Raw genomic sequence first — 24,254 nt, forward strand, 5'->3', positions numbered from 1 at the left:
ATGTCATGAACTCAGGGTTGTGAGATTGAGTCCTGTGTTGGGCTCTGTGCTCAGTGAGGAGTGTGCTTCTCTCCCTCTGCCCCTCCTCCACTTGTGCACTCTTTCTCTCTCAAATAAATCAATCTTTTTTTTTTTTTAAAAGCATTTTCTAGAAGAGATTGTGTATAATTGATGTTAATTATTCTTTAAAAATTTGAAAGAATTCTCCAGTGAAACAGTCTAGGCCTGGAAACTTCTTTTTGGGAATTTTTAAACTATGAATTCAATTTGTCTGCTAGCTATAGGACTATATAGATTATCCATTTCATGTTGGGTCAGTATTGTAGTCATTGTTTTTCAGCAGTTGGTCCACTTTATTTAAATTGTTGAGTTCAGGGTGCCTGGGTGGTTCAGTGGGTTAAGCCTCTGCCTTCAGCTCAGGTCATGATCTCAGGGTTCTGGGATTGAGTCCTGCATCAGGCTCTCTGCTTGGCAGGGAGCCTACTTCCTCCTCTCTCTCTGCCTGCCTCTCTGCTTACTTGTGATCTCTCTCTGTCAAATAAATAAATAAAATCTTTTTCTTAAAAGATGTCAGAGAGAGTGAGCACAGGCAGACTGAGTGGCAGGCAGAGGGAGAAGCAGATTCCCTGCTGAGCAAGGAGCCTGATGTGGGACTCGATCCCAGGACGCTGGGATCATGACCTGAGCCGAAGGCAGCCGCTTAACCAACTGAGCTACCCAGGCGTCCCTAAATAAATAAAATCTTTAAAAAAAAAAAAAAGAATTCTTCAAAAAAAATTGTTGAGTTCACATGCGTATATTTGTTCATAATATCCCTTATATTCCTTTTAATGTCTCAGGAATCTGTAGTGATAGCCCATTTCACTGGGAATATCAGATTGGCCATCTTTTTTTTTTTTTAAAGATTTATTTATTTATTTTAGAGAGTGTGTGCATGAGTGGGGGAGAGGGGCAGAGGGAGAGATTCTCAAGCAGACCCCTCCCTGAATGTGCAGCCCAACATGGGGCTCCATCCTACAAGCCTGAGATCATGACCCAAGCCAAAACCAAGAGTTGACCTCTTAACTGACTGAGCCACCCAGGTGTCCCTGGATTGTCCATCTTGATAGAGTTTGTCAGTTAATGAATTTACTAATTTTAGTAGTTTTCAAAGCACCAGCTTTTTGTGCCATTGAGTTTTTCTGTTTTTCTGTTTTGTTTTTATTGATTTATATATTTGTTTTAAAATAGATAAATTTAGGTATAATTTACATGTCATGAACTTTACCTATTTTAAGAAACAGACAAATTTTAATAAATTCATTTACTTGTGTGACCATCCCCACTGTCCAGTTTTAGAACGTTTTCTTCACCCCATAGATTTCCTTTGTGTCTGTGGTCCGTTTCCAGCCCCAACCCCAGGCAACCACTGAACAGCTTTCAGTTTGTATAGTTTTTTCTTTTGTAGAAATTTCAAACTAATGGAGTCATACAATATGTAGTTTTTATGTTGGCTTCCTTCACTTTGCACAGCATTGTTGAGATTCATCCTTACTGTAGCATGTATCAGCCCTTCATTGGTTTTACTGTTGAATAGTATTTCATTGTAGGGCTATACCGCATTTTGTTTCTACATGTGTCCTTTGATAGCCATAAACTGGAATCAACCTATATATCTATTATGAAAAATATAGCTATAAACATTTGCTGCAGTCTTTGTATGAACATGTGTTTTAATTTCCCCTGGGTATATACCTAGGAATTCAGTTTCATTGATTTATGACCTTGTATTTGTTTTAAGATTTTATTGATTCATTTATTCATGAGAGACAGAAAGAGAGAGAGAGAGAGGCAGAGGCAGAGGGAGAAGCAAGCTCCCCAAGGAGCAGGGAGCCTGATGCAGGACTTGATCCCAGGACCCTGGGATCATGACCTGAGCCAAAGGCAGAGGCTTTAACCCACTGAGCCACCCAGGTGCCCCTTTTTTCTAGTTTCTTGAGGTGGGAATGTAATTGACTGATGGGAGAACTTTTATCTTTAGTGCTATATTTCCCTGTCAGAACTACTTTAGTTGCATCCCACAGATTTTGATAAGTGTATTTTCATTTTCATTCAGTTTAGCATATTGTTAAATTTCCTTTGAGACTTACTCATTGACCCATGGATTACTTAGAATTGTGTTGTTTTATTTCCAAGTGTTTGGAGATTTTCCTCTTTTCTGTTACTGATTTTCAGTTTAATTCCAGTATGGTCAAAGCATATATTCTGTTTGTTTGTTTGTTTTTTTAAAATTTTCTGAGATTTTTTTTTTTACCCTGGATAAGATCAGAATGGTCCATGGGTGCTTGAGAAGAATATATATTCTGCTCTCAGGTGGAATGTTCTGTAAGTGTCAATTAGGTCCTGTTAGTTAATGGCATTGTTTACTTTTTCTGTATTCTAGTTAGTAATTTTGTCAATTGTTGAAAAAGAGTTTAATTGATTGTTCACTTCTTCAGTGCCCTTGTTGTTAGTTCTGTCAGTTGTTGTCAGATTGTCGATGTCTCCAACTTTAATGATGGATCTGTCTATTTTACATTTAAGTTATGTCAGATTTTGCTTCATGTATTTTGAAGTGCTCTTGTTTGGTATGTACACATTTAAGATGGCTATGTCTTCCTAGAAAATTGACCCTTTTATCATTATACAAAGTCCTTCGTGGTCTCTTGTAATTTTCTTTGGGTAAATAGACATTTAAGATTGTTAAATATTGGGGTGCCTGGCTGGCTCAATTGGTTAAGCAACTGCCTTCAGCTCAAGGCATGATCCTGGAGTCCTGGGATCGAGTCCCACATTAGGATCCCTGCTCAGCAGGGAGTCTGCTTCTCCCTCTGACTTCTCCCCTCTCATGTTCTCTCTCTCTCTAATAAAATAAAATCTTAAAAAAAAAGATTGTTATGGGGCGCCTGGGTGGCTCAGTGGGTTAAGCCGCTGCCTTCGGCTCAGGTCATGATCCCAGGGTCCTGGGATCGAGCCCCGCATCGGGCTCTCTGCTCAGCAGGGAGTCTGCTTCCCTCTCTCTCTCTGCCTGCCTCTCTGCCTACTTGTGATCTCTCTCTGTCAAATAAATAAATAAAATCTTTAAAAAAAATAAAAAAATAAAAAAATAAATAAAAGATTGTTAAATATTCTTACTGGATAAATTGACCTTTTTGTTGTTTTGAAATGTTTCTCCCTTCCATAGTGTAATGGTTAGCACTCTGGACTCTGAAATGTTTCTCTTTATCTCTCCTAGTCTATCTTCTTTTTTTTTAAGTTTTTTTAAAAAATATTTTATTTATTTATTTGACAGAGAGAGAGAGAGATCACAAGTAGGCAGAAAGGCAGGCAGAGAGAGGGGGGGAAGCAGGCTCCCTGCTGAGCAGAGAGCCCGATGCGGGGCTCGATCCCAGGACCCTGAGATCATGACCTGAGCCGAAGGCAGAGGCTCAACCCACTGAGCCACCCAGGTGCCCCTCTCCTAGTCTATCTTCTTAAGGCCTACTTATTCTGATATTGATAGAGCCACTGCAGCTTTCTTATAATTAGTGTTTGCATGGTATATATTTTCCTATTCTTTGTATATAAAGTGCATTTTCTGTAGAAAGGATATTATTGGGTCTTTTTTTTAATTCCTCTCTTTTAATTAGAATTTTCAGATCACCTTTCATTTAATGTAATATGTCTACCATCTTACTCTTTGTTTTCTTCTTATCCCAACCATTGTTTATTTCTTCATTCAACTTTTCATGCCTCCTTTTAGATTGAGTATTATTTGGTATTCCATTTTATTTCTGATATTTATCACATATGCTCTTTAATTTTTAAGTGCTTATTCTGGGGTTTATACTATGCACCTTTAATCTATCAACATAAATATAATAAAAATAATATTATACCACTTTTCATATAATGCAGGTACCCTTTATACTTCCATTTTTCTCCTTTTGTGTGCTTGTGCTATTGTTGCCTCACATTTTACTTCTGCAATATTTTTAGCCTCACATTATGTTGTTATTTTTGCTTTAAACAATCAATTATCTTTTAAAGAAACTAGAAAGTGAGAAGTTTTTCATATGTAACCTATGTATTTATCATTTCCATCACTTTACATAGATCCAGGTTTCCATCTGGTGTCATTTTCCTTCAGACTGAAGAACTTCCTTTAATGTTTCTTGCAGTACAGATCTTCTGGTTACATTTTTTTTTGTTTTTTTTTTTTTGAAAAAAATATTATTTCACCTTCATTGTTGAAAGGTACTTTTGCTGGATATAGAATTCTAGACTGATACTTTTTTTCTTTCAGTTTTTTGAAGTTGTTACTCCTCGCTGTTCTGCCTTGTGTTGTTTCTAATGAGAATTTTATAGTCTTTCTTTTTTGTTTTTCTGTATTTAATGTTTCTTTTCCTCTGGCTGCTTCTAAATTTTTCTCTTTATCTATGAAACTTGATTATGATGGACCATAGTGCATTTTTCTTGATGTTTAACCTTCTTGGGACTTGTTGAGTGTCTTGAGTTTGTGGATCTAAAAGTATAGAAAGTTTTTAGAAAGTCTTTAGAAAGTTTTGAGCTATATTCAAATATTATTACACACACATACACAATTATGGAGCTCCAATTTTACTTATGCTAGACAAATTGATATTTTCCCACATTTCTTCTCTGTGTGTTTCTGGATAGTTTCTGTTACTATGTTTTCAAGTTGAGTGATCTTCTTTAGTGTCTAGGCTGCTGTTAAAACTAGTGAAGTTTTCATTTCATATATGTTCTTTTTCATTTCTAGAAATTCTGTTTCATTCTTTCCTTCCTATCATTGTCTCCATGTTTTCCTTTAAATCCTTGAGAGTATTTACAATAGCTGTTTTAAAGTCATTGTCTGCTAATTTAATTACCTTTGTTATTTCTTGCGATGATTTTCTTCCTGGTTTTAAGTCACAATTTGCTGATTATTTGCATGCCTAGTAATGTTTTCATTGGATGGTAGATATTGTAAATGCTACATTGTTGAATGTTTGGGTTTTGTTGTCTTTCTTTAAAAAGTATTGAAATTTGTTTGGGAAGGCAGTTATTTGCTGATCTGATCTTTTCACGACTTGTTTTTAAATTTTGTTAGGACGGGTCTATAGAAACCTTTGCATTGGACTAATTAGCGCTGCTACTAAGTTGTGATCTTTTTTTGGCTGTTCATAATGATTTTTATATTCTGGCTGAATGGAACCAAATATTTACCATCCCTGTGTGAGCTTCAGAATTCTTCAGCTTTTAGCTCCCTTGTTCTTTGTTCAGCTTCTGGAGAGTTATCAGTCTATATGTGCTCAACTATTGTTCATCTAGAGACTTGGGAACGTTATCCAGACTTCTGGAGTTCTTTATGTAGCTCCATTCTCTGTTCCACAAATTCTAGCTGCTTCGGTCTCCCCAAACTCTTAATTTCTACTCCTGAATTCAGCAAGATCACTTTTTTGTTCTTGGGTGTCTCCTTTTTTGCCCCATGGTCTGAAAATTACCTCCAGGCAAAATACTAGAGATCCTAGAACTCACCTTATTTGTTTCCCTTCTCTTGATCTCACACTCCTTTTAAACCAGTGTCTAAGAGTATTTTCCACATATTTTCATCAGTGTTCAAGGTGGCTTAGAATGATATGATTCCACATGAGCAGAAGTAAAAGTTATCCCTTTGCTTTTTGTACTAACATTGTATCCTATGAATCATTGTATATTAATTTATAGAGATGTTTATTTTTTATAGCTTTCTAAAACTCTATTATATCATAGTTTATTCAGTAAATCTATAGTTTGCCATTTAGGTAGTTTCTAATCTTTTTGCAATTATAAATAATGCTGTAATGAATAATCTAGTACATATGTGTTTTCATAATTTTTAAGGTGTGTCTTAAGCATATATTCCTAAAAATGTAGTTACTTACATCATACACAAAGATAAACTTGAAATGGATAAAAGACCTCAACATTAGGTAGGAGTCCTTCGGAATCCTAGAGGAGAACATAGGCAGTAACCTCTTCGACATTGGCCACAGCAACCTCTTTCAAGATATATATCTCCAAAGGCAAAGGAAACAAAAAATGAAAATGAATTTTTGGGACTTCATTAAGATAAAAACTTCTGCACAGCAAAGGAAACAGTCAACAAAACAAAGAGGCAACCCACAGAATGGGAGAAGATATTCACAAATGACAGTACAAAGGGCTGATACCCAGAATCTATAAAGAACTCCTCAAACTCAATACACACAAAACAGATAATCATGTCAAAAAATGGGCAGAAGATATGACACTTCTCCAGTGAAGACATACAGATGGCTAACAGACATGATGAAAAAATGTTCATCATCATTAGCTATCAGGGAGATTCAAATCAAAACCACATTGAGATACCACCTGACACCAGTTAGAATGGCCAAAATTAACAAGACCGTAAACAACATGTGTTGGAGTGAATGTGGAGAAAGGGGAACCCTCTTACACTGTTGGTGGGAATGCAAGTTGGTGCAGCCACTTTGGAAAACAGTGTGGAGATTCCTTAAGAAATTAAAAATAGAGCTTCCCTATGACCCTGCAATTGCACTACTGGGTACTTACTCCAAAGATACAGATGTAGTGAAAAGAAGGGCCATCTGTCCCCCAGTGTTCATAGCAGCAATGGACACAGTCACCAAACTGTGGAAAGAACCAAAATGCCCTTCAACGGATGAATGGATAAGGAAGATGTGGTCTGTATACCTGATCGAGTAGTATGCCTCCATCAGAAAGGATGAATACATAACTTTTGTAGCAACATGGACGGGACTGGAAGAGATTATGCGGAGTGAAATAAGTCAAGCAGAGAGAGTCAATTATCATATGGTTTCACTTATTTGTGGAGCATAAGAAATAACATGGAGGACATGGGGAGATGGAGAAGAGAAGGGAGTTGGGGAAAACTGGAGTGGGAGACGAACCATGAGAAACTGTGGACTCTGACAAACAATCTGAGGGTTTTGGAGGGGTAGGGGGTGGGAGGTTGGGTGAGCCTGGCAGTGGGTATTATGGAGGGCGCATATTGCATAGAGTACTGGGTGTGGTGCATAAATAAATGAATTCTGGGACACTGAAAAGAAATTTTTAAAATAAATTTAAAAAAATTTTTAGAGTGTGATTACTAAGTCATAGGGCAAATGCATATATAGGTTTGTTAGATATAACTGTTGCCCTCCATATAAATTGTACTGTTTTGCACTCCTACCAGTAGATGAGAAAGCTTATTTTCCCATAGCCTCCTCTATAGAGTATGTTGTCAAGATTTTTAATTTTTGCTAATGTGATTATTTAAAAATTTTGAAAATAGTTTTTTTCAAAGATTTTATTTATTTATTAGACAGAGATCACAGGCAGGCAGAGAGGCAGGCAGAGAGAGAGGGAGAAGCAGGCTCCCCGCTAAGCAGAGAGCCTGATGCAGGGCTTGATCCCAGGACTCTGGGATCATGACCCGAGCTGAAGGCAGAGGCTCTAACCCATGGGAGCCACCCACGTGCCCCTCAAAATAGTTTTGATTAGAGCTTCTCTCACTATGATTTAATTTAAAGATCTTTTCACATATTTGAGCCTGTTTATATCTTCTTAAAAATTGTTCATGTCTTATGTTCATTTTACTGTATGATTTTTTAGTGTCTTGACCTAAAATTTAAAAAAAGTTATTCATTTATTTAGAGATATTAGGTCATTGCCCAAGATGTAAGTTGCAAATATTTTTTCTCAGTATATCATTTGTCTTTCAGCTTTGTTTAGAGTGTTTTTTGCAGTTCAGTCTTTTTTCCTTTATATTTTTATGTAATCAAATTAATAATTTTTTCTTATATTATATTTAGGTTTTGAGTCATGCTTAGAAAGCCTTGCCCCGCACTGAGGTTACAGAAATATTCATCAGTTTTCTTCTAGTTCTTATATGATTTTTTGTGTTTTTTTTTTTTACATTTGGATCCTTAATCTGTATGGGTTTTATTCTTCTGTGTGCTGAGGTATGGATCTAATTTTATATGCCCCCCCCAACTGGCTGTCCAGTTGTCTCAGTACTGTTCATTAAAAACTTAATCTTTGCCTCAGTGATTTGAGATAGCATCATTATATTGATAGAAGGCTTAAAGATCAGAAAGTTACACTTTCTTCTCACTCAAACTTATCAACATATTATGAAGTGCATTATTTGATTAAAAAATAAACAATTTAACCACACATGGTTATTCATTTGGTGAGAACTGATAATTTAGATAAAAATATAGTATGCTGGGGGAAATTGAACAAATTTAATCTAAGGAGAATTTAGGTCTCTTGGAAGATTTTCAAGTGGGCAATTAGTATTTTTCAGGTAGTTTCCTGGCATATTTGAGTTTCTGATTTAATAAATAGTAAGAGAGTACTAATGTGATCAGGACTAGATGAGAATACCTTTCAAATAGGTGAAGAGGTAAACATCTTTTTTCTTAAACTTTTGATCTTTCCTTTTTTTAAAGATTTTATTTGTTTATTTGACAGAGATGACAAGTAGGCAGAGAGGCAGGTGGCAGGGCGGGGGAAGCATGCTCACTGCTGAGCAGAGAGCCCGATGTGGGGCTCGACCCCAGGACCTCAGGATCATGACCAGAGCTGAAGGCAGAGGCTTAACCCACTGAGCCACCCAGGTGCCCCAAACTTTTGAGCTTCAAAATCACTGATTTGTTTCAAAATATTTTTTAAAAATATTTATTTATTTTAGAGAGAGAGAGGACACAAATATGCAAGAGCAGGAGGAAGGGGAGGGTTGGAGGGAGAGGGAGGGAGAAAGAATCTTAAGCAGACTCTGCTGAACACAGAGCCCAACGCGGGGCTCAGTCTCATGACCCTGAGATCAAGACCTGATGCAAAACCAAGAGTCAGACGCTCAGCTCAACTGACTGAGCCACCCAGGTACCCCTGTAGTTTCAAAATATTTTTAAATTTAAATTCAGTTAATTAGCATATATTTTATTAGTTTCAGAGGTGGAGTTCAGTGATTCATCAGTTGTATAAAGCACCCAGTGCTCATTCCATCAAGTGCCCTCCTAATGCCCATCACCCAGTTATCCATCCTCCTACCCACCTCCCCTCCAGCAACCCTCAGTTTCTTATAGTTAAGAATCTCTTATGTTTTGTCTCCCTCTCTGATTTCATCTTACTTAATTTTCCCCTCCCTTCCCCTATAATCCTCTATTTTCTTTCTTATTGATGAGGTAATTTCTTCTGAGGGGAGAGGGAATGGGTATAAAACTTATTTTTAAGATTCATAGGTCTTTTCTTTAAAAAAAAAGATTTTATTTATTTTTTTGACAGAGAGATCACAAGTAGGCAGAGAGACAAGCAGAGAGAGAGAGGGGAGGAAGCAGGTTCCCTGCTGAGCCGTGAGCCCGATGCAGGGTTCCATCCCAGGGGGGCTCGACCCCAGGACCTCAGGATCATGACCTGAGCCGAAGGCAGAGGCCTTAATCCACTGAGCCACCTGGGCACCCCATTCATAGGTCTTTTCAAATAGATCTTTTTCCCAAAAAAAAGTATGCGAGATATTTTTTCATGTAAATATTAAGGCTAAACTCTTCAGGTTATTCACCAAATCCTTGAATCTCCCACCAGTGTAAAAATTGTGGTACATGTTTGATTAATCTCTTGGTTATCTGTTTTTATATTAGTTCTCCTCAAATGATCTCTTAATTTGACCTTGGAATATTTCTCAAATAGGCAAATTAGGTTAATTGGAAGATTAATAGATGATATTTTGGGTTTTAAAGGGGTAATACATATACTTTTTCCTTGAATGTAATAATTTGACTATACCATGAGCAGGATTTTCTGATATTACTGGATACCCTGAGAATAAATAGTTTTATGATATAGTCACCTAATATACGAAAATGATATTAGGACATATTTTTGGAGAGGTTCCTCTGTGCCAGCAAGGACAGCTTCATGAGCATGTGATCGTACAGTCACATGGGTCCCCTTTCTTAGAAGGGCCCTGAATTTGGGCTAATGCCCTGCTGTTATTATCTTGAAATTATTAATTTTTAAACAAGAAGCCCCCTATTTTTATTGGCCATACAAATTGGGTAGCCAGTCATAAGATAACATTTGACTCAGGAAGTGGGAGTAGAGAGGGAAAGTAATTGATAGATTCAAAATACATATTGGAGGTAGTAAGCATTCTCATGTACTGGGAATTAATTGAATGTGGAAATGTAGAAAAAGATGTTAAGAATGACTTGGGAGTTTTTTTTTAAAGATTTTATTTGTAAGTAATCTCTAAGCTTGGTGTGGGTGCTCGAACTCAAAACCCGGAGATCAAGAATTGCATGTTCTACTGACAGAGCCAGCCAGGCACCGTGGACTTGGGAGTTTTAACCCAGTGGTTGCCTCATGCTGGGGTTAGGAGCAAGGATTGACAGAAGACAGGATTAAGGGACTTTTGGGATGATGGGAATATAGTAAAACTGGATTATGGTGTTGGTTGCATAAATATAAATTTACTAAAAATGCTTGATTGTCTAGGTGAACTCTGTGGTGAGTATAAAGCTGTTAAAAAAATAACAGATTGAGATGCTTGGTTAAATCAAGGGGTGAAGTAATTATTCCCATTTTAAAGTTAAAGGAAATGAAAGAGAAGTTAAAAATAAACTTTATGGTTACATAGCTACTAAGTGTCATACTCAGTATGGGAGCTCACGTCTTTCTGACCCTAAGGCTTCACGCTGGACACCTGTAACACATTTACTCTCTATGTCAAAATTGTCTTTGCTATATCTCATTGATGAGAGGCTCTCTTGAAATTACAGAACAGAGGGGCGCCTGGGGGTGGCTCAGTGGGTTAAAGCCTCTGCCTTCAGCTCGGGTCATGGTTTCAGGGTCCTGGGATCGAGCCCCTCATCAGGCTCTCTGCTCAGCAGGGAGCCTGCTTCCTTCATCTCTCTCTGCCTGCCTCTCTGCCTCCTTGTGATCTCTCTGTCAAATAAATAAATGAAATCTTTAAAGAAAAAAAAAGAAATTACAGAACAGAAAGGAAAGAAGATAGAGACTGAAAAATTGTGCTGTTCCTGTAACACTGGTGTTTTCATTCCCCCACCCCACAGTGTAAGTTGTATTACCACACCTTCTTTGCCTCTTTAGCAAACTGTATTTTTCAAATCATTAGGTTAAGGAATAGTTTCATTAGGTCCACTGGTAGCTTGAAAGAATGACCGTATCTTCCAAAATTCTTACACCTAGGGAAAATGGATGCATATAATTGACTCTATATAATCCTTAGTGCATTTTATGATTACTAGGCCATTGGCACGAAGATTGCTATATTAATAATCATTAAATGTAGAGAGATGTTGGTCAAAGCGTACAAACTTACAGTTACAAAATGAGTACATTTTAGGACTCTTATGTGCAGTATGTTGACTGTAGTTAACAGTACTATAGGATATACTTGAAATTTGCTGAGAGATTATCTTAATTGTTCTCACCACACATACGTGCATGCGCACACACATACATGCATATTGGTAACTAACAGACGTGATGGATGTGTTAACTATGTTGTAATTATTTTTTTTAAAGATTTTATTTATTTGACAGAGATCACAAGCAGGCAGAGAGGCAGGCAGAGAGGCAGGCAGAGGGAGAGAGCGCGCGCGAACTGAGCAGAGAGCCCGATGCGGGGCTCGATCCCAGGACCCTAAGGTCATGACCTGAGCCAAAGGCAGAGGCTTTAATCCACTGAGCCACCCAGGTGCCCCTGTTGTAATTATTTTATAGTATAGTAAATCATCATGTTTATACCTTGAATTTTTACAATTTTATTTGCCAATTATACTTTTTAAAAAATTTTTACTTATTTATTAGAGAGAGGAGAGAGAACATGAACGGGAGTGGGGCAGAGGGACAGGGAGAATCAGACTCCCCTGCTCATTAGGGAGCCCAACACAGGGCTGTATCTCAGGACCCTGGGATCACGACCTGAGCCGAGGGCAGGCGTTTAACGACTGAGCTACCCAGGCGCCCTGATCTAATTAAAATTTTAAGATGATCAAAGGTGCCTGGGTGGCTCAGTAGCTTAGTGTCCAACTCTTGGTTTCAGCTCAGGTCATGACCTTGGGGTTGTGGGATAAAGCCCCGAGTTGGGCTCCATGTTCAGCACGGAATTTGCTTGAGATTCTCTCCCTTTGCCTCCTCCTGCTTGTGCAGTATCTCTCAATAAATAAAATCTTTAAAAAATTTTTTTAAAGAAATCATTGTGGCTACTATGGAAAATGGATCCAAGAGGGTGCTTTTGGCTTATGAAGACGTCTTAAGAAAACTATGGGCCTTACTACAAATGGGAAAACCATCTCAGCTTTTAGAAGCTAGTTTTCAAAACTGAGGGTTGATGGGGGGAGGGGGTTGGGAGAGGAGGGTGGGGTTATGGATATTGGGGAGGGTATGTGCTACGATGAGTGCTGTGAAGTGTGTAAACCTGGCGATTCGCAGACCTGTACCCCTGGGGATAAAAATATATGTTTATAAAAAATAAAATTTAAAAAAAAAAGCTAGTTTTCAAAAGCCATGTTGTAATTAAGTGATGGCGAATGGAAAATAAAAAGACTGATAAGTCATTATTTCTGAATAAACCATGGATCAGTATTTCTCAAACCCTAATATTCATTCAAATCACACAGATATTTTGTTAAATCAGTATCTGGTCAGGAGATACAAAGTAGAGGATTTCTGCATTTCTAACAAGCTCCTAGGTGATGCCTAATGCCATTGGTTCTTGGCTCACACTTTGAGTAGCAAGTGAGTAGGCTATATTCTGTATTCTAAAAATATTCTATAGAATATTTTCAGTGTTTAAATACCCATCAGCCTTCTCGGTGGTCTGATCTGTCGTCAAACAGTATTTAAAACTAGGGGGTTTCAGGGCGCCTGGGTGGCTCGGTGGGTTAAAGCCTCTGCTTTCGGCTCAGGTCATGATCCCAGGGTCCTGCGATCAAGCCCTCCATATCATTGGGCTCTCTGCTCGGCGGGGAGCCTGCTTCCCTACCTCTCCCTCTGCCTGTCTCTCTGCCTGCTTGTGATCTCTGTCTTTCAAATAAATAAATAAAATCTTTAAAAAAATTAAAACTATGGGGTTTACATCCTTGCCAACATTTGTTGTTCCCTGTCTTGTTAATTTTAGCCATTTTGACTGGTATAAGGTGGTATCTCATTGTGGTTTTGATTTGTATTTCCCTGATGGCACATGATGTAGAGCATTTTTTCATGTGACTGTTGGCCATTTGGCTGTCTTCTTTGGAGAAGTGTCTGCTCATGTCCAGTTCAGGCGCAGCCCTCTCTTCAGGCTAACTGCTCTAACATCTGGACAGTATACTTGAGCTTTAATAAACTTTCCCACTTGTGTCACTCATAAGAAAAAAACCTAGGGGGTTTAAAATAAAGTATTGAGGACATGGAGAAACAGATCCAAAAGGGATTTTCATCTCTTCAGTAAATATCCTCTTTATACTTACACACTTATCTACTTATTTAACCTGTTTGACTATCTCCCTGCTTCAGAGTTCATTTACACTTCAGAAAGTACTGTATGCAGTCAAAGTGATATCCAAGACAAGTATACAGAAATAGTATGAGGCTCTGAAACTTTATGTCTCATATTTAATAGGGTGATTTGCATCAGTAATTGAGGCTTACTCTATGCCAGGCATTTTACCTGCCTGGCATTTTATAAGATAAGGAAACCAGAAACCCTGTGAAGGTACTTTCTTGCCCAAGGTGTACAACTTAGCCAGTTTATTTCATACCTGATTGTCTAATTCATTATCCTAATCATTACCATTTTGTTTGTTTCTTGAATTATAACCTTAAATGCAGAAAACCTGAGGATCTTTCTTCTATGGGCTAAAGGTTTTGTATTCTCTAAAGACTATGGGGCTTTGCTGCATATCTCAGTCATTTTATAAAGGCGATAAATAGGCCTGGATTTTTCTCTTTTGGAGGGGGGAGGGATATTATCCTTTTTTAGCAATGCATCTTCTCTTTGCGGCATATGAACACAAGATCTTGGGAAATGGATTGATGGTGTAAAAGGAAGTATATGCGATTATGCCTTATGATTGAGGTTATGTTGGGAAAGATGGGGTAAGGAAATGTCACATTGCTCCCTGGTTCTTAAGAAATGAGAGCTAAGGGCGCCTGGGTGGCTCAGTGGGTTAAGCCTCTGCCTTCGGCTCAGGTCATGATCTCAGGGTCTTGGGATTGAGTCCCGCATTGGGCTCTCTGCTCAGCAGGGAGCCTGCTTCCTCCTCTCTCTCTCTACCTGCCTCTCTGCCTACTGTGATCTCTGTCTGTCAAATAAATAAATAAAATCTTTAAAACAACAAAAAAAAAGAAATGAGAGCTAAAGAACAACACCAGTTTTAAAAGAAACCTGAATTTTAAATTTCATAAAACACAGTTAAACCAAACAGAGAGTGGCTCCTGTTGATTTACTCTACTGAGGAAGTAATAAAATTGTACACTCTCATTTTGTAAGAGATAAAGCTGAAATTATTCACATTTCCACGGAAATGCTAAATGCCCCCTTACATGTAGAGTCCAGCTGGATAGGATTTACTCAGCCCTCCAACAAACCAGTTTTGTGTTTTTCCAGACAGTGTTGTATGGTTCTCAGTTTGGTTTGATGCTCCCTTCTTGTGATTACTAAAAGACAGTGATTAAAACGTACAATAGGCTTTGGTTTGGTTTGAAAACTTGCAGAACAGCCAGCTTCATCGCTCTGCAGTTGGCTTTGCAGGCTAAGGTGGGTTTCCGAGGTACAGATAACTGCCAAGGCGCTTTGGAAAGAAGCCAAAGGAAAGTGAAGTTCCTGTCCGTAGTGTTTGTCCCGCTCAGAGAGCCTGGCGCTAGCGCATTCTTCGTGCAGTTATTGGCTGGGACTCTGCGTGCCGCTGTCGGCCAATGAAGACGCTGGAGATCGGGCCCGGCCCGTCCCCTCTCGGAGCCCCGGGATGAGGCAGAGACTGAACAGCCGGCGAGCAAATCAGCGGCATCCAGAAAGCCATGTCTGACTCCGCGCCCAGCGCTCAAGCGCTAACCCGCTGAAAGTTTCTCAGCGAAATAGCCGGAAAAATCTGGACCCCACTAAGAGGAACTGCCTTTGAGTGAGATGGTCCCAGAGGCCTGGAGGAGCGGACTGGTAAGCACCGGGAGAGTGGTGGGAGTTTTGTTTCTGCTTGGTGCTTTGCACAAGGCTTCTGCCGTTGTTCGCTATGAGATCCTGGAGGAAAGAGAGAGAGGTTTTGCGGTGGGCAACGTGGTCACGGACCTTGGCTTGGATCTCGGCAGCCTGTCAGCCCGAAGGCTGCGGGTGTTGTCCGGGACTAGCCGAAGGTTCTTTGAGGTGAACCGGGAGTCAGGAGAGATGTTCGTGAATGACCGCCTGGATAGAGAGGAGCTTTGTGGGACACTGCCCTCCTGTACCGTAACTCTGGAGCTGGTAGTGGAAACCCCACTAGAGCTGTTCAGCGCAGAGGTGGTGATCCAGGATATCAACGACAACAATCCCTCTTTCCCTACCCGGGAAATGAAATTGGAGATTAGCGAGGCCGTGGCGCCAGGCACGCGCTTCCCGCTGGAGAGCGCGCACGATCCCGATGTAGGAAGCAACTCTTTACAAACCTATGAGCTGAGCCTTAATGAGTACTTTGCGCTTCGCGTTCAGACGCGGGAGGACAGCACCAAGTACGCGGAGCTGGTGCTGGAGCGCGCCCTTGATTGGGAGCGAGAGCCAAGTCTCCAGTTGGTGCTGACGGCTTTGGATGGAGGAACTCCAGCTCGTTCCGCCACCCTTCCCATTCGCATCACCGTGCTGGACGCGAATGACAATGCACCCACCTTCAATCAGTCTTTGTACCGTGCGCGTGTCCTGGAGGATGCATCCCCTGGCACTCTCGTTGTGCAAGTTCATGCAACTGATCTGGATGAAGGCCCCAATGGTGAAATCATTTACTCTTTTGGCAGCCACAATCGTGCCAGTATGCGAGATCTCTTCTCCTTAGATCCTGTTACTGGGGTGCTGACAATCAAGGGTCGCCTGGACTTCGAAGACACAAAACTCCACGAGATTTACATACAGGCCAAAGACAAAGGCGCCACTCCGGAAGGAGCACATTGCAAAGTTTTGGTAGAGGTTCTGGACGTGAATGACAATGCCCCAGAGATCACAGTCACCTCCGTGTACAGCCCAGTCCCCGAGGATGCTCCTCTTGGAACTGTCATTGCTTTGCTCAGCGTGATCGATCTGGATGCTGGGGAGAATGGATTGGTGACTTGTGAGATTCCTCCAGGTCTCCCATTCAGCCTAACTTCTTCCCTCAAGAATTACTTTACTTTGAAAACCAGTGCAGCCCTGGATCGTGAGACTGTCCCAGAATACAACCTCAGCATCACTGCTCAAGACTCGGGAGTCCCTTCCCTCTCAGCTCTTACAGTTGTGCAAGTACAAGTCTCTGATATCAATGACAACCCTCCACAGTCTTCCCAGTCCTCCTATGATGTTTATGTTGAGGAAAATAACATCCCTGGGGTTCCAATATTAAATCTAAGTGTCTGGGACCCAGATGCCCCACAAAATTCTCACCTTTCCTTCTTCCTCTTGGAGCAAGGAGCTGAAACTGGGCTAGTGGGCCGCTATTTCACAATAAATCGTGACAGTGGTATCGTGTCTTCTTTAGTGTCCCTGGATTATGAAGATCGGCGAGAGTTCGAAATAACAGCTCATGTCAGTGATGGGGGCATTCCGGTCCTGACCACCAACATCAGCGTGAATATATTTGTCACTGACCGTAATGACAATGCCCCACAGGTCTTGTACCCTCGGCCTGGCCGGAGCTCGGTGGAGATGCTGCCCAGAGCTACCGCTCCTGGCCATGTGGTCACACGGGTGGTAGGCTGGGACCCTGATGCAGGGCACAATGCCTGGCTCTCCTACAGCCTTTTGGGAGCCTCCAACCAGAGCCTTTTTGCTGTGGGGCTTCACACAGGTCAAGTCAGCACTTCCCGCGCAGTCCAGGACACAGATGTGCCCAGGCAGACTCTTATGGTCTTGATCAAAGACAATGGGGAGCCATCACTGTCTACCACTGCAACACTGACTGTGTCAGTAACTGAGGATTCTCCTGAAGCCCGGGCTGAGTTCCCCTCTGGCTCTGCCCCTCAGGAGCAGAATAAAAATCTCACCTTTTATCTACTCCTCTCTCTAATCCTGGTTTCTGTGGGGTTCGCAGTCACAGTACTGGGAGTGATTATATTCAAAGTTTACAAGTGGAAGCAGTCCAGGGACCTGTACCGAGCCCCAGTGAGCTCCCTGTACCGAACTCCAGGGTCCTCTCTGCATGCAGACGCTGTGCGGGGTGGCCTGATGCCGCCGCACCTTTACCATCAGGTGTACCTCACCACCGACTCACGCCGCAGCGACCTGCTGCTGAAGAAAACTGGTGCTGCCAGCCCACTGGCCAGCCGCCAGAACACGCTGCGGAGCTGTGATCCAGTGTTCTATAGGCAAGTGTTGGGTGCAGAGAGCTCCCCTCCTGGACAGGTAAGGGTTAGCATCCCAGAACGATATTAATGCTTTTTGATGCCTGCACCAGGTTCAGGAAGGAATGGAGTGTTTTTTTAATGATGAACATGATTTCCTAATGATACATCCACATTTTCACCTTGCCCTGCCTAGATCAAGCATCATGCCTTTGTGAAAGGGATGGCCTGACTAGAGCATGGTTTGTGAACCCACACAATGTGGATTTGATTGACTCATGTGTGGCCCCAATCCCCACACTCAGCACTCACTTGCCATCACAACTAACCAATCTTGCTAAGGGGGCATTAAATTATAAGCCAAGATCTCAGCACTCAGAACTTAGCTTGGTGTCATTTGCATTAAGAACAAGCTGCTAGATATCTCTAACCAGTGACAGATGCTTGGAATATAGCAAATATTCCATTTGTCCATCTTTCATTTGATTGCTGCATCTTCATTAAAACTAATGGTGTACTGATAAAGTTCCTTTTTTTTTAAAGATTATTTATTTATTTGACAGAGATCACTAGTAGGCAGAGAGAGAGGGGGAAGCAGGCTCCCCTCTGAGCAGAGAGCCTGATTCAGGGCTCGATCCCAGGGTCCTGGGATCATGACCTGAACCAAACAAAGGCAGATGCTTAACCCTCTGAGCCATCCAGGTGCCCCTGATAATGTTCCTTTGCCTACACAGATCCTGGACCTCGTTCTCAGCTGATTTTCTATGAAAGAAAGAAAATTCTAGGCATCCTTCAAGTTTTAATTCAAGTACACTGCTGGAAATAATGTGTATATTACTTACAAAATATTTTAGTGGCATAGTAGTAATGCATGTGTATTATAGAAAATTTAGAAAATAGAGAAAAATATGGAGAAATAATTGTAACTAACACGAATCCCCAGATTTAAAGATGTAGTCACCATTAATTATAGAAGTAAAAGTAATCATTTACCTTATAAATAAATCCAGACAATCCAAAAGAACATGTGGTACAAATTGAAAGTTCTTTTGTACCCCCAGTGTTATTCCCTTCCAGCATTATTTTTCTTAAGTATGCACACAATGTAAGAGGTAGAGAATTTGTAACTTGAGAAAGGTAAAGCTTTCATTTATTCAGGCTGGTGTGCAGGTAACTACGAGGCTTTTGTCTTGGAGTGAAGCCTATACACACTTCCAGTTGTAGGAGAACACTGTTATTTTATGATCAATAAAGTATATTAGTATACTAATAAGTATATTATTGTTACTAACCCTTGGATTTGTCAGTTAGACAGATGAGGCTTCACTACTTACCAGCTGTGAGTCCTTGGCCAAGATAATCTCAGAGCCTGGTGTATCCTAAGTGTTAAAAAATTCTGTTATTATTATTATCATTTTTATTCTTTACCCATCCCAATCTTTTTTTAAAGATTTTATTTATTTGAGAGCGAGAGATCACAAGTAGGCAGAGAGGCAGGCAGAGAGAGAGGGGGAAGCAGGCTCCCTGCTGAGCATAGAGCTCTATGCGGGGCTCGATGCAGGGCTCAATCCCAGGACCCTGGGATCCTGACCAAGCCAAAGGCAGAGGCTTAACCCACTGAGCCACCCAGGTGCCCCTACCCACCCCCAATCTTAAACACACCTTGGAAATGAGAAAATCTGGAGGCAGCCAAAAAAGACATAGTAGAGACATAAATGGAAAGGCGCTAAGGAAAGATGACAGCTGTCAGACTTGGTTGCATACTAGCATTACCTGGGGACCCCTTAAAAATTCTGAAGCCTGAGCCACACCCAAGCCAATTAAAGCACAATGTCTGGGGGTGAGACTCAGGGATCGGTATTTTTTGAAGGTCCCCAAGTGATTCTAATATACAGACTGGTTTGAAAACTACTGCTCTAAAATTATCAGTCTATCGATCAACACATTTATGAAGCCAGGTGTTATTTTGGTGTTCACAGAACCAGACTTACTGGGCCAGGCTGAACTTAGAAAATTCTGTTATTTCCAGCCTTAAAATATTCTATAGAATAGCTCTATAAACTTGTTGAATTGCTGTGTTGTACACATGAAACTAATGTAACAGTGTGTGTCAACTATACCCAAATACAGAAACAATTGTGTTTTAAAAATACATATGTATTTGGAATAGCTCTAGAGGAGCAACGTAGGGAAGACATAAGAGGATGCTTTAGTCATCTAAAGAGAAAATCTTCCTAAACCACTAGCATCTGGCCAGCTGTTCTTAAAAAGTCTAGAGCTGGTCAGTATGGAACTGAGGTATGACAGAAATATTCTATGAGGGATGACAGAAATATTCTATGATTAGATTGTGGTGATGGTTGTATCCTTTTAACATATGTGAATATACTAAAAACCATCAAATTGTGGATTTTATTTTTTTTAAGATTTTATTTATTTATTTGACAGACAGAGATCATAAGTAGGCAGAGAGGCAGGCAGAGAGAGAGGAGGAAGCAGGCTCCATGCTGAGCAGAGAGCCTGATGCAGGGCTTGATCCCAGGACCCTGGGATCATGACCTGAGCCAAAGGTAGAGGCTTTAACCCACTGAGCCACCCAGGTGCCCCAAATTGTGGATTTTAAATGAATGAATTGTATAAAATATTCATGGTGGGTTGTTGGTGGTGCCATTCACCTGTGCTAGTGAATCCCACCCCAAACACCTCATAGGTCAGACTGATTGAAACCTTCTGATTGATATCTCCATTACTCCTATGTGAGGAGGTTTAGCTGTTTTATGTTTAAGAACACAGAAAGCCAGATCCCTCTGTTTGAGACCAGAATGTAGGTTGTTGGCTTCACCATAGTCAAAAGGATATTCCTGAGGATTACAGGTTTGGTTAAAAATCTGGGGAGGATAAGAAATCGGGGTTTTGCTGGTGGTTTTTGCAGCCTGTGGTGACCTAGGTGAGGATTCAGATGAGTTAAGAAATCTTATGTCCAGATCAGGCTGGATTTGTCTCTCTGTGCTCTGATGTGTCACTAGGATTATAGTTTGCAGGTAACTACAGTGTGGGATGATCTGTGTTTCTGTGTGTAAGAGGTGGTAGCCAGGCTCCTGGGAGGGTCTAGATCAGGGTGGGAGTAAAGTGAATAATCCAGTCTCCAGCTCCAAGAGGCCCCATGGCACCAAGTGAAAAGCTTGCTCATTTGAAACTGTCTCTCTTGGTAATTAACAAATCAAGCATGCCATGGTGTCAAATAAAGGGGATTTGTAGGCACAGTGCTGTTAGTGGCTGATCTCAGTCATTCAAGGAAGCTATTAAATCTGTGAACATTAGCATTCTGCCAGGTAATGAGATCTAGTCCTTAGCGCCTCGCAGGCACACTGATTCTTTACTGATTTGGAACCTCTCCCTCCACCTTGCTTCATCTCCTTCTATACTGTCCTTGAAATCAATGAATGGTAATTCTAGCTAGTGTCTGAATAAGAGAGATTCAGTTTCTGCTGCACCTCCTGTTACAACAAAAACGTGCACTGCATAAATTTAATTGGCTACATTAATGTGTAAGTCTTTCTGCAAAGAGATGGATATGTTTCTGAATAATCTGCAGAGGGGCAGAGTTTTGAGTCTATGGCCCTGCTTCTAATTAGTTGTTGCTCTAATACATCAGACTGAGGCAGAAACTACCCATTTAGAATATTGGTGGGTGACAACACGGGCTTGAACAAAGTGACCAGTCTCAAATGGCTACTTCTCTCTGGGCTGCAGGTTGCTAGGGCTCTGGCTCTCTGTCCCCTACTCCCCGCCTCCCCGCCGAAAAGGGGCGGGGGAAGTTGGTGTGCTAGGGGGAAAAAAGGACATATATACATGTTGTCTGTCTCTCCTAGAGATAATAAACCTATAGAAAGAAATGCTGTTGAGTGGGAGGAAGGCGAAAAGATAGGTGGTTTTTGTTTTTGGGTTTTTTTTTTTCCTCCAGTGCTGCGACGCATTAACCCTGCTGCTATTGGGATGTTCTCTGCTCAGCCTATTGGCTGAGCCCAGGAGCTGCCGTCTGCCAATCGGGTGGCGGAAGGCAGACAAATCTACCCCGCCACCAGCAAAAAAACGGCGCGTAACCCTTGCGGCGCCGGCCCAGCCGCGCCAGAGCTGGCGCCACGAAAGAGAGATAGGTGTCTCCAGCTGCTGTTGCCGTTTGGGGCGGGTCGGCTTCTTCTGCTTCTCAGGACCAGGTAGAGGACTAGCGGGAAGCAGCAATGCTCCGCAAGGTGGGAAGCTGGGTAGAAATCTGCTGGGGGGCTACCCTTTTGTTCCTCATTTGCCACCTGGGTTACGTTTGTGGGCAGATCCGCTACCCGGTCCCAGAGGAGTCACAGGAGGGGACTTTTATAGGGAATGTCGCCCAAGATTTCCTGCTGGATACAGACAGTCTGTCAGCTCGTAGGCTGCAGGTTGCTGGAGAGGTGAACCAAAGACACTTCCGTGTGGATTTGGACAGTGGAGCCCTGCTCATCAAGAATCCAATTGATCGGGAGGCACTGTGTGGACTCAGTGCCAGCTGCATCGTGCCCCTGGAGTTTGTAACCGAAGGGCCTTTGGAAATGTACCGAGCGGAGGTAGAAATTGTGGATGTGAATGATCACGCCCCCCGATTTCCTCGGCAGCAGCTGGACTTGGAAATTGGGGAGGCAGCTCCTCCAGGACAGCGTTTCCCCTTGGAAAAAGCTCAGGACGCAGATGTGGGGAGCAATTCTATCAGCAGCTATAGACTAAGCTCCAATGAACACTTTGCACTTGATGTCAAGAAGCGCAGCGACGGCAGCCTGGTCCCAGAGCTGCTCCTGGAAAAACCTTTGGATCGGGAGAAGCAATCAGACTACCGCCTGGTGCTGACTGCTGTGGATGGAGGGAACCCCCCGAGATCTGGCACCGCAGAGCTCCGAGTATCTGTGCTGGACGTGAATGACAACGCCCCAGCCTTCCAGCAATCCAGTTATAGGATTAGCGTGTTGGAGAGTGCCCCAGCCGGCATGCTGCTCATCCAGCTCAATGCCTCTGACCCAGACCTGGGTCCCAGTGGTAACGTCACCTTTTCTTTCAGTGGTCACACCCCTGATCGTGTGAGAAACCTCTTTAGCCTTCACCCGACTACTGGAAAGCTTACCCTTCAGGGGCCCCTAGACTTTGAGAGCGAGAATTACTATGAATTTGATATTCGGGCTCGCGATGGGGGTTCTCCAGCCATGGAGCAACATTGCAGCCTTCGGGTGGATCTCCTAGATGTGAATGACAATGCCCCACACATCACAGTGACCTCGGAGCTTGGGACTCTTCCAGAGAGCGCAGAACCTGGCACTGTAGTGGCACTCATCAGTGTGCAGGACCCTGACTCAGGGTCGAATGGAGATGTGAGCCTCCGTATTCCTGACCACCTGCCATTTGCCCTCAAGTCTGCCTTCAGGAACCAGTTCTCCCTGGTGACTGCTGGGCCCTTGGACCGAGAGGCCAAATCCAGCTATGATATCATGGTCACTGCTTCTGATGCTGGGAATCCTCCTCTGAGTACCCAGAGGACTATTTTCCTCAATATCTCAGATGTGAATGATAACCCACCCTCTTTCTTCCAGAGGTCACATGAAGTGTTTGTTCCTGAGAACAATCGCCCAGGGGACCTGCTTTGTTCCCTTGCAGCCTCTGATCCAGACTCTGGCTTGAATGCACTTATCTCCTACTCTCTCCTGGAGCCCAGAAATCGAGATGTTTCAGCTTCTTCCTTTATTTCTCTGAATCCCCAGACAGGAGCTGTTCATGCTACTCGATCCTTTGATTATGAGCAAACACAGACATTGCAGTTTGAGGTGCAGGCCCGGGATCGGGGCAACCCACCCCTCAGCAGCACTGTGACAGTTCGTCTGTTTGTGCTGGACCTCAATGACAATGCCCCAGCTGTGCTCCGCCCTAGGGCGCGGCCTGGTTCCTTGTGTCCTCAAGCACTGCCTCCATCAGTTGGTGCTGGGCACCTAGTCACGAAGGTGACTGCTGTGGACTTGGATTCAGGTTACAATGCTTGGGTTTCCTATCAGCTCCTGGAGGCCCCAGACCCCAGCCTGTTTGCAGTCTCTCGCTATGCTGGGGAGGTACGGACGGCAGTTCCCATCCCAGCTGATCTCCCACCACAGAAGCTGGTCATTGTGGTAAAGGATAGTGGTAGCCCCCCACTGTCTACCTCTGTCACTTTACTAGTGTCCTTGGAGGAAGATACTCATCCAGTTGTCCCTGATCTTCGAGAATCTTCAGCTCCAAGGGAAGGAGAATCCCGCCTGACCCTCTACTTGGCTGTATCGCTAGTGGCAATTTGCTTTGTGTCCTTTGGCTCATTCGTGGCACTGCTCTCAAAGTGTCTGCGTGGGGCTGCCTGTGGAGTGACCTGCTTTCCTGCTGGCACCTGTGCCTGTCTCACCCGATCTCGAAGGAGGGAGGGGCTTCCTCCTTCCAATGGGATCCTGCGAATCCAGCTAGGGTCAGATGATCCTATCAAGTTTGTTGATGTGGGCGGCCACTCTCATGGCTGTACACCTTTGGCTTCTGCACCCACTCGGAGTGATAGCTTCATGATGGTGAAGTCACCCAGTGCACCCATGGCAGGGGAGCCTGTTCGCCCAAGCTGCCCACCCTCTGATCTTCTGTATGGGCTAGAGGTGAGACCTTTGCAGGCT

General features: G+C 42.4%; 1 protein-coding gene across 21 annotated transcripts in view; it reads left to right on the forward strand.

Annotated features, from left to right (window-relative positions):
- The window catches only part of LOC125100255 (protocadherin gamma-C4), a 187,699-nt gene that overhangs the window by 142,222 nt on the left and 21,223 nt on the right, over positions 1–24,254 (forward strand). The window contains exon 1 of one of the 21 annotated variants that reach the window (XM_047730302.1): positions 14,995–17,614. The exons of 18 other annotated variants lie outside the window; for them this stretch is intronic. In XM_047730302.1, coding sequence (XP_047586258.1) covers positions 15,185–17,614 — 2,430 coding nt within the window. In that variant the 5' untranslated portion in view covers positions 14,995–15,184. Of the gene's footprint in view, positions 1–14,994; positions 17,615–21,520; positions 24,237–24,254 lie in introns of those variants that run through there. 2 more of the 21 variants (XM_047730332.1, XM_047730301.1) reach the window with 2 other exon arrangements.

This window comes from Lutra lutra, chromosome 5, assembly GCF_902655055.1.
Source record: "Lutra lutra chromosome 5, mLutLut1.2, whole genome shotgun sequence".
Taxonomy (NCBI): domain Eukaryota; kingdom Metazoa; phylum Chordata; class Mammalia; order Carnivora; family Mustelidae; genus Lutra; species Lutra lutra.